Raw genomic sequence first — 18,841 nt, 5'->3', positions numbered from 1 at the left:
TAATCTCCTGTGTGTAAGAATTTTTTAAGCTTTATTTATTTCTTGTTAAATATGGCAGCCTTCTTGAAGCTGGTTGTGGCATTTTCACTTGTAGGTATCATTAGAGGACCAACGAGTGTGCGGAGATAACCCGCATGGAGGCGGAGTCCTGGCGCAGACCAAGTTTGGAGTTCTCATCGCGTCACGCTCCGTATATGGTCATACACGTCACAGGCGGGGAGCACCTACTCGAGTTAAAGGACTGACTGCTGGATCCCCGCGCAGTGAAGTACAGGCTCTCCGGTCCTCATGCAGCTTGTGCCACCTCGCCTGATGCCGGAGCCCGCCGCGCGCCACAGCCCCATGATGAAGGTGACGTCCGTGGATGCTCACCGTCTCCGGCGGCCGCTGCTTCTGGACTGCCGGCCCTCGCTGGACTTCCTGGGCTCCAACGTTCGTGGATCGCTGAATGTCAACTTGAACTCCCTGGTGCTGCGGCGAGCCCGTGGGGGGCCGGCGCCGAAGCGCTTCGTGGTGCGAGAGGAGGCAGCGCGCGCCTGGCTTCTGGAGGGCGCTTTCCCTGCGTGGTGCCGGACGCAGACCGCGCGCGCTGGCAGCGACCCTGGGCAGCCTCACGTCCGGGCCCCGCGTCTGCTTCCTGAGAGGTGAGCGGCTGTGAAGGGCTTCCCACTACATGGGTTACTGTGTGTACAGCGCCGAGTACAGAGGAGAGCTCAGAGCGCGTGTATCCCTATTGATGTATATGGGCACCCCTAACACACACATACACGCACACTCTTTACAACGCAGTACCGAGCTCAAGGGAGATGCATCTGTACACGTTGGAGTGTGGTGTACAGCGCTGAGCGCATGGGAGTTAAATGTTAGTGAACTTCTCCACGGAGAGAAACCGGACAGTGGGCATCGGGACATCTGATGCGCACGGGATACCCTGCGTTGTACAGAGGGGCATCTGTAATGAAGGAATCTGCCCCCAACCGGGTGCAAGGAACATGTGGTGTCCCAAGAAGCATTGTGTACACCCATCTCACCCCATGTCACAGAGGACACTTGCAACTTTTGTTCATGGAAATGCCGTCTGTATTAATACACGGGGAAATGTGTGATGCACAGGGAGACACCTCCACTCCACTCCAAACATATAGTGTATACAGGAGCACCGAGTGATGTGTGTGAAGACATCTAGCAGTGTAAGGGGAGACCTATGGGGCCAGCGTACACGGGGGCATCTGACACTGGGGCATCTATCGAGTATAGAACACTATACTGGGAGACATTTGCCGCAATCAATGTACAGCAAGACATCTAGCTTGACTGTACAAGACGATGTGTACCATATATAGAGATGTCTAGTAAGTATTAGGGAAATGTCTGTCCCGGAATGTATCTGCCTCAGCTATTGTGCAGTGTACAGGTGGTGCACCTAATGTACAGGTGTAGAGGGTAACATCTTACAGATAGACACAACAGGCGTACACAGACGATGCATATCCCTACGTCTAACTTATACAGCAAGACAACTGTACAAGGATATGTCTACCTCAGTGAGTACACAATGGGACATGTCATGTACAAGGGATTTTCCAACATGACTGCCTTTTGACAGTTCGTGTATATGGACAGGTTCGCGATGTATAAATATCGGTGCATCTTACAGTGCACTTGTGCAGCGGGGAGGTCTGACCGTGCCCGGGTGCAGCTAAAAGGAATTAAGCTGCGCTGTAGGAACTGCAAGCCCAGCCGACTACACTGCATATTTATCGTCTGGAACAACGACGGCGGTGCTCGGACAGTTGTACAGCCCTAAGTGCCATTGGCAGACCCACCTGGATGTGCCTATCAGATCGGAGATGTGCACATTTAGTGCCTAGAAACGACTGAAGCGCAACATAAATCGCTCTGTAATTTCTTTTACTTTGTTTGGTACATCCTTTGGACACTATCAATGTACTAATCACTACACCGTGGCTTGAGAAGTTATTGATTCCGCGCTTCTGTCAGTCTAAGCACTGTGAATAGCAGGCGTGCTTACATCTTGTGTTTGCACTGCCAGGCTCCAGTGTTCACAAACGACTCACTGGCTCACCCGGGAAACAGCCTTTACCACGAAGCATTTTCTACGCGTTACGTGTACAACGGTACACTTACCTCGTAAACGTCTTCACAACGCGTATTGCTTCAACGACGTCTTTACCACGCAAGCAACGTCATCACGGAACAACGTCTTCCTCATCTGAAAAAAAGCGTCAGTCCTTCTTTAGTGTCGGCGAAGACCTAAGAGAAAGGAAAAAAAATAAATAAGAAAGGAGGCTTGGGGGGTCTCCCCCCCCCCCCAAAAAAGAAAAAGCGGGGTAAAGGAAAAATCGAGGTAAAGGCAATGCGAAGAAAAAACATTCCGTTTTAACGCATGCGTGGTAAAGTCATGCGTTGCAACGGAATGCGTAGTAACGACATATTCATGCCCCCGTGCTTACATTGCGCCGTTGGCTGCAGGTGGCTCACGTGGGGATCGAAACATACCCGTTCTTCTTCAGACTTTAAAACAAAAAAAAAAAAGAAGAGTCAGCGAAAGGGAAACAGTGACAAGGGCAATTTTTTGACAGGAATGAAAAATAAGCAGCAGGGTTAAATAAGGTGGCACGAGGTGGAATCAAGAATAGTAGCATTGGCATCGGCAATCCTGGCACTCAACGGCACTGGCTGCAAGCTTCTGAGATACACTTTGGGCCCAGGACACTTATTCTTTTTTAAATTAAGCCGTGGATGCCTCCCGTGCTGGACACAGACAAGCCTTTCTGGATTTTTAAGGTGTCTGCTTTCGAAAGGAAAAGACACACAATTGAAAGGGGGCAAGGAAAATAGTTTTCTTTTTTATAAGACATGCTATAGTGTTTTAGTAAATGTCTTGATAGTTTCCAAACTGCGCATCTTGTGGTGGGCGCATTTCTATGGATGTCAACCCGCGCCGGGGGAACTCGAGGAACAAGACCCTTTCACTGACACTCAGTCGCGCGAAGACTGCTTGGGGTATTGCAGTGGTGGCGCATGGCAGGCCCTGCCTAGTACCCAAGGTCACTGAGGACACACCTGGTGGGCCGGGCACGGAAAGGCGCTTTCGAGCTCCATTACTTCCAAGTTCGTCTGCCCGTCCCAGTCCTAACTGGGTGAAATTTCCTCATCGAGAACAGAAATTTGAAGAAAAAAAACAGACTGTGGCGGGGACTGCCTGAACCGGGACTATAGTGTCTCTCTTGAATCGAATCGGTTGCAGCTGCGGTGATGCCATGTTGTGTGATCCTGTCCCAAGATAAGGATCTTTTGGAAGATAAGGGCACAGAGAGTAATTGGGCCGGATGCGCATAAATGACGTTGAGTGGCATAGGCAGGGAACCGAGTGCCGGCAGCTGGGGCTGCTAGTTTGTGGGTTTACGGCCGGCCAGAGCTGCTGGTCAGTGAGACATAGACAGCGCCAAGGTGAGCAGAGGTGACACGGCGCCTTCTACCCAACAGGGACAGTCGTACTGTAAGTGTATGCTTTGTGGTAGAGTGTGTTTTAGTTGATCTAGCAGGGCGGTGCTGGTTATTATTAGCGCAGACCTCCTCCGTACTCTCCAAAACCAGGTAGATTGCATAAACACATACAGTGTCGCCTCAGCACAAAAGAACCCTTCATGTACACACCTCTTGTAATAAAAGACGTGCCACATTTATTTAGTCTGGGCTTCCAAGTTATGCTGTTTGGAGTGCGTCTTGTGGTCAGATTATAAAAACCCTGGAAGCATCGGATCCAGTGTAGAAACAGGCCCCTCCCCCCAGCAGGACAGTCCCTTTCATGTTTAGTATGCACACCTTTCACTAAAAGAGTCTTTACTATTATTAAAAAAAGAGACGGAAATCTCCATGTTTCTTCTCGAGTCTGAGTTATTTTGCAGTCATTTGCAGTAATTGCTACTTCGAGTGTAGTGTTCTGTGACACAAAGTGCGTGTTTACGCACCTCCTGCAACTTTTCAAAACATTTTAAAAAGGCATTATCATTTACAATGCCAAAAGCTCAAACTCTCGAAAATGCGAGACCTATTGCATTGCAAATGCTTGTTAATATCATAATGGAAATTGACTGAGATAACATGCATGCATGGTTCTCTGAAGTATATTAAAAAATAAAACGTAGCATATTTCATACATATAAATGATGCTACAAAACTAATAATTTACAAATTAATTTAAAACACTAATGCCCGTTTCTTGTCCCAGTTATTGGGTAAAATAGGCTGAATCCCAGATAGATGAATTAATGAAATGATGGAACACCATAGCTTATAAAGTGGGAGAAAGTTTATTAAATATATTGATAAACAGCGGTAGTATCTTATAAAGGAGCAGGTACTGAACCATTAATATGGGAAACCACGTTTTTCACAAAGTACAATGCAGGATTTATGGACAAAAGGCCATGCTGGAAAAAGTACAACATTTGGATATGCATGTAACTATTGTCCCATCCTGACCCTAGAAGACAAAATCAGCAATGATCTGGATAGTTGAAATTCTAAACAGAGCATGCTTTACATGTACAACACTCATTGATCACTCTGTATGTAAAGTAAATAGATCTTTAAGTAGTATAGAATGCTTTACATAAATTGTAATCCCAAGCATTATGTACACTCACAAAACAAAAAATGTCTTTGTATAATTAAAAATATCACCAACATGGGTGTTGAACATCCAATAGCAGAAGAAAATGAATTTGCAGATGCCCCCACATAGTTTGAACACACACTCCAAAGAAAAATGAAGTAAATTCAGGTACACAAAAGGCAAAATTTGCTGAAAATATACTTAATTAAAATAGATAAACTTCACTATTAAGCCTCTCTAATACCTCTGTCCTTGTTGGTCAGTCCCAATTAAAAATGCTTTCTTACACAAATATTCCATCTAAATATCAGTGCACAGTGGCACTGGATTACCCTTTGGATAAAATCAAAATGTGGAAACCAGGTTACGTATGCTTCGCACTAAGTTTCATGCAACTATTCAACGGCATATTCACCAAGTGCAGTAATAACATTAGCACCAGTCGGTAGAAGCAAATTCTTTGTACCGGTAAGTCTTTGGAAAATTAGCAATGTTATATTCTAAATTTTATTTTGTAGTATATTTTAATTTGTGTCTCACTTGCAATTTCACATTTTGCAATTTTTGTTCCAAAAGCATGGTTAAAACAAAAAGCTCAGTAGATCATTATCTACAAATGCTCTTTATCAAGTTACATTTACTTATCCTCAGACGAACTATGAATGTCTTTATGCCCATTTTCATGGGTTCACTTTACAAGTGTTCATTTCACTAAACAAAATCCAATCACATTTCTACATATCATATGGTTCACTTTTGTTTCTGAGAAACGGCTCACAAGCAATGCCATAGGCAACACTGTAAAGTAAGGGTGTACCAGAATTGTTATAATGGGAACTTCACTACTTATTGCACAGTTATTTTTTTTTGTGTAAATCTTTTTATTGTCATTTACAATTTTAACATTGCAGTACAGTAATAGATCAACGACACCATATACTGGGGAATAATACAATAGTGAATCAAGTGCTGAGGACACAGCAGTGACAACAGGTGAGTAATGTGTCCAGCATGAAGTAATAAGGGTAGTAACATTAGGACATCTGGGAAGGAGCGCTAGTGTATGTTCTGCCATCCTGCTGTGTATTACAGCGCCGGTCTATGTGTGGTGTGAAGTCTGAACAGTGGGCAGAGGGTACAACATAATGAGGACAAAATAATTTAACTGAGGGAAAGGGGGTAACTGCCCGAGACCTGAGGCCTTTCCTTATTGCACAGTTATTAGGTTGGGCATTATCCAAGACTTTTGATTTTACTAAAATTATGTGTATAGTATACTTATTTATACAGGTTTTCGGCCAGCCGTCTTCATCTACTGGTCTGAGTGTCATTCAGGGCCGGCTCTAGGGCAGTGCGATCTGTGCCATCGCACTACGTGCTGACTTGGGGTGGGGGCGTCATTTTTGCAAGTATATTATCATATAGAAGCCCCTGCTACCGCGTTCCTGGCCTCCAGCAATTTCCAGGCATCAATTAAAATGTCAAGATAACTCTGGTGAATAATCGTATTCCTGGGAAGAGACCAGAGGTTTGTCTAGTGAAAGTTTTGACTCATCCTAAGGTAGCCCAGAGGGTTAAAATACCTGCTGCTAAGAACGTGTACTATGCCGATAGCTAAGTGCATATAATGTAAACATGTCAGAAGGTTACTGCTTCTGTAAGAGAGCTCCTTTTGTAATTTGCCTTTTAGAAGTCAAAATCCTACTATAGAACATTGAGCTATTAACTGTCATCAAAGTACTGCATGAAAACTGCAAGGTATATGTTAGAGCTATATGTTTTTTGCCCAGTCTTTCATCATCCCAATCTTGTGAAAAGGGTCCATTTGGGTAGAAAACGATTCTTATTATTAAAGAGAACCCCTAACAATGATGTTACGTTTTAAATTCTGAATTTGTGCTTTTCTAGAATGAGGACTCCTAAACTATATTGCCTACCAGAGTCGATGACATGTTACTCATACACTACACTTTGTAGACCTGTCTTATGTAACATTTCCTATACACTGATTTACACAAGCATGATTGATTGCCTCCTTGTAATGTGTGTGTGTTGTAAAGTGCTCTAACTTTACAGAGTCACTGTGTTTTGATGCTCTGGTTCCGGTGTTCATATTCATGCAATTCTTTTTATTGTGTGACTGCGTAAGACAATAGTGCGAATGTGATTTCGGTATGAATGATTCTGTAGATTGTGTTAGGATGAAACCGGTATGATTATTTTTGAATTGTTTTTGCCGTCATTCATTGTGTTGTGCGAACTTTATTTCCATTCGGTCCTGTAGGGACTCTACGAATATTATATATCTATGTTATGATATTATTTGTGTTGTTTTGAATTGTTTGTATATATACTTAAAACTATTATATAAAAAACAACCAATGTTTTTGAAATTGTTACACTTTGAATACATATTTTTCCTTATCATTCTTCTTCTAGTCTATTTTCCATACAATTTTCTGTTTGACACATTTCTAATCTTGCTCCCCGTGATAGGAATTGACCTATAGTCTACCAGAGACTCATTGCGCTCAGATTTATACATAGGCAGGTGACCCCCTCTCCCCTTCTTGGGGAGGGTTCTTTGTATTCTGTAAAGTGCTCGGACGCCTTACACTGGTATGAGTGGCGCTATAAAAGTAAATTAATCTGAGAGACAGGGGTTACGGAGGCTTGAGGGGCACTGTGAAAGTGTGCTAGTAAGGGAATCCGTGGCAGAGGTGGTCCTTGGGGGGGGGGTCGCCAACAGACATTGTCGCACAGGGCGCCACCAGTGTTAAAAATGGCCCTGCTGTCATTAACATTTTCCTTCCACCCATCACAACATACAGCAAGAGGTAATGGGTCAGCTCACTTCAGCCACTATCTAATTTCACTGAGAGTAATCCCATTCCTCCCTGTCACAAGGAGCACATCCACACACAAAGTAGTTTCCTCATGTCACAAAAACTGCTATGCCAATATTTTCTTTTGGTGACCCAAAAATATTTTAGCCTTTTCTTTTTAGATTGACAAGGGTTTGGAAGCTTCTCCAACAATAATATTTTTTGAAAACAACAAGCACTGACAAAACAAAACGGCTGGTGGTAGTACTAGACCTACTGTCTTCTGGCACTCTGGACCCCCCAGCCGACACCACCATCTAGTCCACTTCTCCCCAAAGTGGTGCTGCAGCAAAGCTGGGGGTAAGCAAGCTACTGGGAGGCCACAGGTTTGACAATTAGGGCTTTTAGCACAGATGGCAGGCCCTTGTAGGTATAGGAGTGGAGTGAGTGAGTGTGGTAGTGGTGCTAGTCCTGCTGCCTCAGGGTTGAGCCGGGGTGGGGCAGTAGCGACCGGGCTACGTTCTCGGTGCGGCTTGCACCACTTCATGAACTCCCCTGCTCCAACACTTCTATCCACTCCCCCAGCATTTGTATGTATAGACTAAGCTCTTTATAGAGCCTTTTAGAATGTGCAAGACAGCCGATATACATGCTAGGTATCTGTCCAAAAGACACTCCTCTTCATCCAATGGGAGGCTAAAGAAGCAAGGCCCACACACACAAGGCAGCTGTGTGAACTCCCCACCACCCCCAGGGCCAAATCTGTTCTCGCCAACATCCTCAAGACCAAGCTTAGGGCCCCAACTCAGGCAAAGGAAACAAGTCAGATCTAACAATCCGTTCTCATTTGGTTGGAAATGATCATATAAGCTCTTCCTGTGCAGATGTTTAAGCACAATGGCAAAAAAGAAGGGCCCAACTTCAAGTAAACTTGGAGCTGCCCCAGTCCTAGTTCAAACCATATCATCAGCACATGTTCATTTGACCCAGACTGACCCAAACGCCTCAACAGCTACAAGTGAGCAGCTTACCATAAAAGGGCTGCGATCCGGAGTGAAGCTGAAGAAGTCTCAGCCTACATTGAGTCCCAGTGCAATCGCACCCAAACCAACCCTAAGTAACACTGGCAGCAAACTCCTGCCCTGCAAGGCAAAAACAATTGAATACTTCATTTTCAGAGGGGCAGTAGTTCCCAACTTGAAATTGTGGTGCCATTTGCTCGAGTAGCCTAGGCGTCCGAAGCGCTCCCAGCTTACCTGGAGCACTTAATCCTGGTTCACCCATAGAGGCTAGCCATGTAGGGCAGTGTTGCTGGATCTCTTTGCGCCCCGCCTTGTGCAGGAACATCTCCATTACTAAACTATCATCTGACAGCTTACTAAGCGTATCACTGGAATGCGACCCAAGATTATTAATAAGTCCAACCAAGGGGATATGCTCACGACACAATGCAATTGCTGGAAACGTATCACATGAAGACACAAACAACTCTAGAAACCATCATTCAGCCACAGCCTCAAACCGAGCCTTTGCACTTTTAGTGCTTCTTTGGAGACTCAAGTAAATGAACCAGCCCAAGGAATTCCTGGGCCCTCTGACACCAACAGGATGCAGGCACTAACATTGTACTCAGCCAAGGACAATATGCTTCTGGAAAGGAATACACAGGACTGGCTGGATGCCTTCAATAGCGACAGCCACTGTGACACTAGCACTCCTAAGATAAATTCTGGTAAATGCACTACTATTTCTATATTGAACAATCACTGGTCTCCCCCGGACCAGAATATCAACCAGACGGAGCAACTAATTAATGTGACGGAACAGGCCATTCTTCCCTCCACACCAACACTGTTCAGGGGAATTTATTGGCCTCCATGAATTCCACTCTGTCCGCCACAATACCTGCTCTCACCTGGCAGTCAGACAAATTTGAACTTCAGCTGGACCTGAAAAACACACTGCCATGTCCATAACCAGGCTAGAACATAAATTAGAAGCCCTGTGTCCAAGCGTCCACTTGGATCACAACAAAACCTGTGAAAGGGTCAGCATCTGTTCTTGTCATCCAATAGTAGAAAAATTAAGCACTCCTCTGGATGTCCTATCAACTAGGATGGCAGACTGGAAACAGGTTTTGCTAGGGCCGATCCACTCATGTGCTCGCTGCACCCCTAAACCTCCGACTGCCTCAGTCACCATTGTGGTCCCTAAGGTTACCAGCTTACAATCAGCATCATACACTACGGCACTAGTGGCTAGTTCGGAGTCTACCTCCAGCCACTCACAAAACGCAGCCCAGCCATTCGCCTATCAGGTTACTCCAGTGACCGTAGACACTGTGCCCTCCGTAAGTGAATCAAGCGCAACCTAAAATATAGCTTGTCAGTGGTGCAACCTGGGCCCACCAGCAGACGCTGCCCTCTCAGTCATCGACCACCAATCAATTGCAAACCTAATAGCACCTACTCAAATGGCTTCTGTGGTTATCTCATCAACTATAGAGCCAGTCCGCACCGGAGTAGTGCGGAACACATCTCCCTCTGCCTGTGTCAAACTCAGTGAACCAATTCAGGGGACCAACCCATGGAGTAGAACCCTATCGAAAAGATCTTAATAAAAAACAAAAAAAAAGGATGAAAAAGGCCCAGAAAAAGTAAAAAAAGAACGAGAACTAGTAATACAAATGCAGCACCAAGTACAGGCACAACTAGCAAATGAAATTCCAGACAACATGTTACCCATTTTCCTGGGAATCCCACCCCCAAGGAAGACACTGAGTTGAGGATAAACAAAGGAACGTGAAGAACCCTGTATGCCCTCCGGCCCAGAAGTAGAGGACCCGGGAAAGGGGCCAATACTAATACACACCCAGGGGATCCCAACTCAGTCTTATGATCAGTCAAGGCTCAACCAAAAAACAATAAATGACGTGCAAAAGCCAGCATTAACCTCACAAAGATCCTTAAACCCTGTAAATACCTCAGACTCTGACAACACGACTATCTTGCAAATTTGCAAAAATCCGTACTGGGAAGGGAAACCAGGAGATAAAACTGCAACCAGTCCCACAAGAAGCAACAGTTCCAACAATGATCACAGACTTGAACAAGCACCAGCAAAACTGGTTCACTCCGAGGGCCAAAACGATATCTTAAATCGATCCAACCTGTTGAGACTTTCACACTATCCCGCAACTTGGAAGAATAACCACAGAACACCTCTTGGCAGTTAAATTTAGAACGTTAACTAACAGCCAATCCCGTTTTAAATCATCAATAGTAGTACTTAAATCCTCAATACTAGTTGTAGACATCCTGTCTTGCAAAACTTCTTTTGATGAATGGGGGATAGAGAACAGGTAACCCCTGGCCCCAAAATACCCTCATCATTTAAAGGAAAAAGGAGCCCGCTTAAAGCACTCGATCCAGTCACGTAGTAGCCTCAGGGGGGTGGAAATCCACAGCTCCATCTGACCAATAACAAACTGAGGATATCTTGCGCTCAAGAGACCTACGACAGCTCATTAAGGAGAACTATCCTAGAGCAAGTTGGATCTCCAAAACAAGGTAACGACTGGAGTTGGCTATCCTCAACACTCCCAAATAATGTGAGGAATTACTCCTAGCTCAGGAAGTTACCCTCGACAGTGTGAACCTAAAAGCAGTTCTTCTATAAGCCTTATATCATGCAACATGGCAGGCCTTGCAAAATTATTCAAGTCCACAGTTCTAGCATGCTTTGTTCAGTCAGCAGATTTGCTCTGTTTCCAAGAAAATTGGGTAACCAGCTCTACAACAATCCCTGGCTACTTCAAACTTTTCCAGCCAGCTGTAAAAATGAACATATTCAGGAGACCATCTGGCAGGCTTTCGATATATGTGAAACCTGCCTTAGACCTGAAAGTAGGTACAATCAAATCACATGATGAAATGCTCCAACTGGTGTCTCTAGAAGTCCTACAAAGAAATGGGCAGAATGTGAAGATTTTTCATGTTAATGTATACTGCAACTGATTTGGTTTAGGACACCTGGCAAGGCTAACCAAGTTCCGTCACTCACTTCAATCCGTCTTGTACGATAACCCAACGCATTAAGTCATCATGGGTGACAATTTTAACCAACGAACCCTGGGCATTCAACTCACAAACCTGGTATTGGGAAATTACCCTGGAAACATGTAGTTACCTTTTTCAAGCACATAGCCTGAACTCTATCCAGCATATAATAGAAGATAATGCTCCACCGTTTAAGTAGCAAAAATCCTTCAAGGGAATAAGCACCTTGGGTTATGTGTTCACCACAAGTAGGATACTGAATGCAGTAGCTAGATTTGACATAATGTCATGTACTGAGAGTGATCATCTCCCACTTTAACTACCCTCTTTGTTAACCCCAACAGGTTCTAAAACCTCATGATAAATCGCTGAATCCACAGACAAGGTAAATTACAATACAATCTGAAGGATTAAATAGGGGCCCAGGGAACTTGCAAAAACTCAAAGTCTGGGAATCATCAAGAGGCATGCACCTCAAGACCTTAAGCGGGGCAACTGTTCTTGCCAATTGGGACCCAACAGTCTGTGAATCACACAATGTGCATAGTAGCCACACTCACCACAACTCTACGGGAAGTAACCAAACTCTACATCACTGCAAGCAAATTGAGGCTAAGTAGGCTCCAAAACAATTTCCAAACAGAAAGTAGAGCCACAGCTATAGCCGACTTGTTAACAAGACTGCAAGCCTTCAATAAACAGCACAAACGGATGGCTTGGGCAGTCAAGCGCGAGCAAACAGAGGAAGAATGGCTGCATGTGTACTCGCTGATGAGCAAACCTTGACAGGCAGATCCATGGAGGTATTTAAAGAAAAATACCTGTCCTCCAACAACAAGAGTGAACACTGTCCCTGAATTTAAGTGGATTGCTCATGTCTGAAATTTATATGCTGCCGCAAATGCGCCAGAAGTAGATTTGTGGCACAAATCAACCACCCTTAAACAGGGTACCAGGAATCGCCAATTTTGGGGTCAGACATCTCCAGAACTCTGCAAAAGATTAGAGTTTCAGGGGCTCCCGGCCCAAATGGGAAACCTGCAGCTGTCTTTCAAGGGGATCTTGAGCTATGGTCCGCTATTTTGTTTACCCTTTCCCAAACCTGCAAATTGACTGTGCAGATTCCAGAGAACTGGAGGGGGATCTATTTTGAAATCCCATTTATAAGAAGGATGGCAGGGCAGAACCATCCAACTACCTCCTGATCGCCCTCGCATTCATCCTACTTGAAGGCTGAGCAGAAGCCAACAACCTCATCCCATTTATGCAATCAGGTTTCAGGGCAAACTCCTCAGCGTTGGACATCGTGGCCCTTTCCTACCTGTCTCACATGGCAAAGAGTAAGAAGCAACTCCCACTCTTTGACTATTTCATGGACTACTCAGCAGCCTTTGATTGGGTAGACAGGAGCATTTTATGGAAAAAACTAAAAGGATTGGGAATACCAAACACTTTACTTTTAGCAACTTCATCTTTATATACCTCCACTTGGGTTTGAGTTAAGTTAACACCTAAGACCGCCTCGAGGAAGATAAAGACTAACAACGAACTCAAGCTGGGCTGTGTGCTTGCACCCCTTTTATTTAATTTCTATACTGCCGACATGGGAGTAGCGCTTAAACACGCTAACCTCATCCCTCGGAAGATTGGGAGTATCAAGATTCCTATAATGCAAATATGCCAACGATATCATCCTTCTTGACCACTCGAGAATCTGTCTCCAGAAAGCTTTCAGTGCACTACAATACTACAAGGTGGCTAATAAAATGGCAGCAAATGGTTTTAAGACCAAAATACTCACCTTTGGCCACCCATTCAAAATACAGCCTATAGATGGAGTCTAGGGGAGCTACAAATAGAAAAATCTGATTCCTACAACTATCTGGGTGTATGGTTCACCACTAAAGGTGGACATAATAAGCAACTGAGACATGCCATTGCAAAAGCTGAAGCCGTCATCATCACTCTGAGTAAATTAAATAATTATTTGTAAAGCCCATCCACCATTCCAATAAGACGGGTCCTGGCAGTCACTCTGCTCCCAATGATTACATATGGACACGAGGCTTACCTGGGTCAGCTAGTACGCATCTTGGACAAATACCGGGTCAAGGCATACAAGTCTTTAAAAAGAACAATTGACGGACAGAATGTAGAACAATGTCATTCATTCATTCAGCCCAGTACAGAGATCTGGGCCTAAATCCTTTGTTTTATTGCTCCCCATGCCATTCCAATTTGAACCCAGCCATATGCAAATCAGTCTTGACCCTGCGCCCAATGGGAACAGTCCAGCCCAAACTGCCAGGCCAGGTCCGGAAACAAGCATTCTAGGACTGGTTTCAGGGTTTCATCCTTCACCATCCAGGATAGCTTGACTCCAGTGGCATGGAGAGTACGGGACCCATGTCTATACCCGTCCCACTCTGGGTGACAAATGCAAAAAGAACAATTGATGGGCAGAATGCAGAACAATGTCATACTTTCACCCCAGTACAGATATGTGGGCCTAAATCCATAGTTGTTGTGCTCACCATGTCTTTCCAGTTTGAACACAGCCATATGCATATCCGTCTTGAACCTGCGCCCAATAGCCTTACTCCGTATTCATGAAACTGCGTGATAAGGCTGAAATTTGGTCTGGTTGCTCAAATGTGGGCAAGCATGGCATCATTTGTAAGCTACTACCACAGGATGATCAACCAACACAATGATAGCAGCTATCCAGCCCATTTTCAGCCACAGTGGGAACCCTTGGTCACAACACTCACAACTTGCAATTGATACCTTCCAAATTGATCAAAAGGTTTTAAATGGCCCGCAGCTCTTGTGCGTCATGCTCAAATATGCCCTGAAAAAACAACCTATAAGACTACCCAAGAAAAATTATATGAAAAAAAAAAATCAGAAACTGGAGAGCTCTGCGAGCCATGGAGCGGTCGTATTCTTGCGCACAATTGGATTTCCTCAGGCCACAGTCTTATTTGTCGAGTGCACTACGGATAGGCTGCTTAAAAGAAATCCTTTTTGCCAGGATAATGGGCCTAAAAAAAAAAAGCCCAAGATGGCAATCTCTCGAGACAAGAGAAAACTGTCGACTTTGCCACTATAAAAGCAGACCTTTTATCCATCTGTGTTATTGCCCTGTACGTCTTACACCGTGCTGCAGACTGTTAAAACCACTGTTTTCTGCTCACGGCACCCGTACTTGCAACGAGCATTACATTTGGTGTTCAGCATGACAGAGCCAGTGGATTTATCTAAATTCGGCAAATACACGAAAATCATGAATCTAAGATTAGAGGACTCTGTCCCCTAAAGAATGGGCTGGATCGCATGGTCTGGGATACCTGGTCTTCATATTATGAATAGCGTTTAGTGGCTAAAAACTTGCGGATTCATGTTGTCTTGCTGCTTGTTTTATTTTAGAGACATTGATGAGCCCTTATCTATTTCTTGGATGCTGCTTTTACACTTTGATCTTAGCTCTCCACCCAGTACTTATTATACAAAGTGAGTTTTTTTCTTTTAACTGACCTTTTGTGGTTTTATGGAGTTTATGCATAATGTTTTATCTACATTGTAAATATTTTGATTAAACATACAATAAATATTACTTGACTGACATATTCGGTTATTGTAGTAATAACAACTTGGTGTTAATCACCTTAAATAATGCACCCTTACTCAATCCCTACTGCAACCTTAAATCTAGCTCTACGCTGTAGTAGACATGTAAGCATTTGTAATTGATCAGCTTTAATTTATTTTCATTATATAGAAAATGTCACTTAATTTTCTTGCCTTTAACCCATCAATGTCTCTTTTCAATAAAATGTGTAATTATTCTCATATTAAATCAATTAAGGAGACTACCCTAATGCGAATGTTAAATACAAATATTTTTTAAATTAAATGTTATTTGTTTTCTTTGTATTACATATGGTATCCTTATCCTAGCCCTAATGCTAATTCTAGCGATAGGCAATGTTTAGCATTTAATGTGATCAATACAATACCCTAATCCCTACTCTCAAACATGGGTATTTAAAAAGATATACAATTTCAAGTGCATTTAATGTGAATTAAATGATACTTAATTGCATTAAATTAAAATAATGTCGCAACAAATATGTCATTATTTTAAAACTTTGACATGATAATGGTGTATAATATTATGGTATATGACTTACTGTGTTGCAGAGGAAGTTTGCCAAGGTAATGTTTGGAAGGTAATGGTATTCTCTTATCAATATGTTGGTCCTGATTGCAGAGCCAGTGTGAAGCTCAGCATAAATCACCCAATGAGGTAGTGGCATCGACCACAATGAACATTTTCTTACATTTGCACAAAATGCACATTTTGTAGCAATGAAACACTACACTAGGCTTACAATACACAATGTTTACACTGCCTACTGCCCATTTACTGCTATCCCGAAAGTGCTTTTAATAAGAATGACATATACAGACACATTACAAGTCTGATAACAATGGCATTGGAGGTCACAAAAAAATAACCATTTCAAGATTTACATTTGCTAACAAGTGTGCAAAAAAACCCACCATATTATAAACATTAGAAAACTAGCACCTTCCAGGGAATGTTAAAATGCATTCCTCTTGGCAACAGCACATGAATGTGCTAAACATCTGGAAAAAGAGAACAATTCATTAAAACATGTCTTTTAGAATAAGGCTTCTGATAATGGTCTGGGAACAGTTACATAAATGTGTAGTAGGGGGAGTAACATACTAAAAATAGGATGGAGAAAATCTTCATTCAAGAGTAAACATTTGGCTGCTGTGATTTTCATGCAGGGAATTTGCTGGTGTGAAAATACTTGCAGGAAAAGCACCCACTGTGTCTTATAAAATGAGTCAAGATTCAAAGGTTAGATCTTAAAATAGCATATCAGTCAGGACAAAAGTTGCTTAAAAATCCAGATTTGAATATATTAACCCTAAAATACAGTCCTTAGGTTTCAAAATAAGTTCTATTCATTGTAATCTATCGTAATCTTTGTAATGGTGTCAGGGTTTGATTGGTCGTTGTTGACCCTTGCATGGACTGAATTTAAATGTTTTTTCAAAGCAGATTTGTGTTTGAAATCCATGTCACAACAATTACACTTATATGGTCTGTCTCCGCTGTGAATGTTCATGTGGTCCTGCAGGGTGCTTTTGGCAGTGAAAGTCTTCATGCACACTGCGCACTGGAAGGGTCGGATCCCCATGTGCCCACGGATGTGCCTGTTGAGATTTTTCTTCTGGGTAAATGTCTTGCCACACTCCAAGCAGAGAAATAGTTTATGCATCTTTAAATGCCGGATATAGTTCTCAAGGCTCAAAAACCCCCGAGGACACTTAGGGCACTGGTGCCGCCATTGACCAGTGCCTTCTTCCATGCACTGCAAGCCATGGAACATGCTTGCATTTGGCCCACTCTCTTGGTTGTCTTGAGAAAAGACCTGGAAAGGGCCTACTGCTATTTCAGGCAATCGGCTCTCGACTGTAGAATTGATAAAAGAGTGCTGCGTTTCTGCATAATACAAGTTTGAATTAGATGAGTTGCACTGTTGTGAAAAACGACCTCTATCGGAAGCATCTGCATTGTCAGCCGTGGATCCCATTTGAAACAAACAAATCTCACTATCCTTATAATCCACTTCAACTGTAGATACTTCAGAATCTTTTATTTCACTCTTGTCAGAACATGGACTTTTAACAACAGTTTGCGGACAATCTTCTGTGCCTGGTTCCATATCAATTTTTGCATCAACTGGACTATCCTCTGAAATCTCAATAATTTCACAATCTTTCTCCAAGGTGTGGTCTCCAGGATCAGGTTTGTTGTCAGAAGATTCACATTTTTCACTGTTGTGAGAGCTGTTCAGTAGTGGTTGTTCATTGTCAAAATATCTTGACAGCGCTTCAGTGCATTTCTCTACAATATGGACCATTTGGAGGTAACTTGCTGCCGTGAGATATTTCAGAAGTTCCTTTCTCCTGACCTCTAGAACACCAGTGTAACAGGACAAAAGCAGTTTTCTTCCAATCTCTGCACTCTGTAAAATAGATATTCTCATTTGCTTGGATTGGTTGAGCAAAAACTGATCCCTCATGAATGTAGAGCAAGCAGCAAAAACCACCTTGTGCCCATGAAATTCTGCATCGTTTATACGGATTGACACATCGCAAAATAAGTTCTGTTCACGAAGAAGATTCATCTTGTGCAACACACCATTCCCCTGCTGTTCAAATCGGAAGTGTAGGATATCCAAATCGGAGGCCATATTGTATACCCTGTTACAAGAAAAAAGGAGAAACATCAGAAAAGAAGATTTACAGGCAGATGATGATGTTACACAACCTCTTTCTCTCCTTGCAGGACCATTACACAATTTATTATGAGGGGAACTCGTGTGTCAATCACACAACTGTGCGGTGCCCTTTTTTAACTTTTTGTTGTATTGAACATATTGCATAGAGAGGACATTCATCAACACATTTGTATCAGAACAGCTAGAGAGGTATACATAGTTGTTATGAAAGGGGTTAGTAATGGTCCCACTTGTTCCATCCTCTCCGCCTTCCAAATCTATCTTCCCTAAGTTCTCATCTGCATTGTTTAAGGTATACATGTATTTCTCTGTTGATTTAGCCACTTGCTACAACCAGGTCCACAAAGTGTCACTATTAATATTAACACACAAAATAGGTTGATTTTGCCATCAAAAGTTGCTTTCAGTCATCAATATGAGAATAGGTGAAGAGTCTTCAAGTATGATAGGTAGGATTAGTGTAGGAGTGCTCAGTGAAAGATAGGAGACCAGAGAGCTCCACACAATTTCGAAATTCTTTTACAAATCGCACAGAACCAGGGTTAGCCTTTCCATTGTCATCCCATTCCACAGTCTAAGGTTTCACTGTGCATTCAATGGTGGTGTTTTCCTCGTCTTTTCGAAAGTCAAGAAGAGTTCTGCTGCACCCACACAGTTCTACAAGAGTGTGCTATCTGACTTAGATTGGTATTACAAAAAGCGTGATTGTAAGCCTAAGAGTACAAAACTAAAATGATCTGATATAGGCTTTTCCAGGATCTCCTTCACAGCTGCTAATTTTATTCCGAGAAGGGTCCGCTAAAGAGGACATCCGAACATATATGATAAATATCTTCTAATAGTCCGCAGAAGTATATTTGTAAGGGCGGTGGGAAAATTCATTCATGTCCCCCAAGAGTTCCTAAGCAACATCGTGTGGTTCCGAGTTTTTATGGTTCCACTCTTTAGGTCTCGCTGGCGTTGCAGCGCGAA

At 43.1% G+C, this 18,841-nt stretch overlaps 1 protein-coding gene across 1 annotated transcript in view; it reads right to left on the bottom strand.

The window, feature by feature from the left end:
- Window positions 1-4,321: 4,321 nt before the first annotated feature.
- Window positions 4,322-18,841, bottom strand: part of ZBTB6 (zinc finger and BTB domain containing 6) — a 50,260-nt gene continuing 35,740 nt past the window's right edge. Inside the window, exon 2 of the mRNA XM_085612381.1 lies at window positions 4,322-17,831. Within this exon, the coding sequence (XP_085468507.1) occupies window positions 16,523-17,821 (1,299 nt within the window). The 5' untranslated portion in view covers window positions 17,822-17,831 and the 3' untranslated portion in view covers window positions 4,322-16,522. The remainder of the gene's footprint in view (window positions 17,832-18,841) is intronic.

Source organism: Triturus cristatus, chromosome 1_2, assembly GCF_964204655.1.
Source record: "Triturus cristatus chromosome 1_2, aTriCri1.1, whole genome shotgun sequence".
Lineage (NCBI taxonomy): Eukaryota > Metazoa > Chordata > Amphibia > Caudata > Salamandridae > Triturus > Triturus cristatus.
The sequence above is the reverse complement of the archived record's forward strand: the minus strand, read 5'-3'. Positions and strand labels throughout refer to the sequence as shown.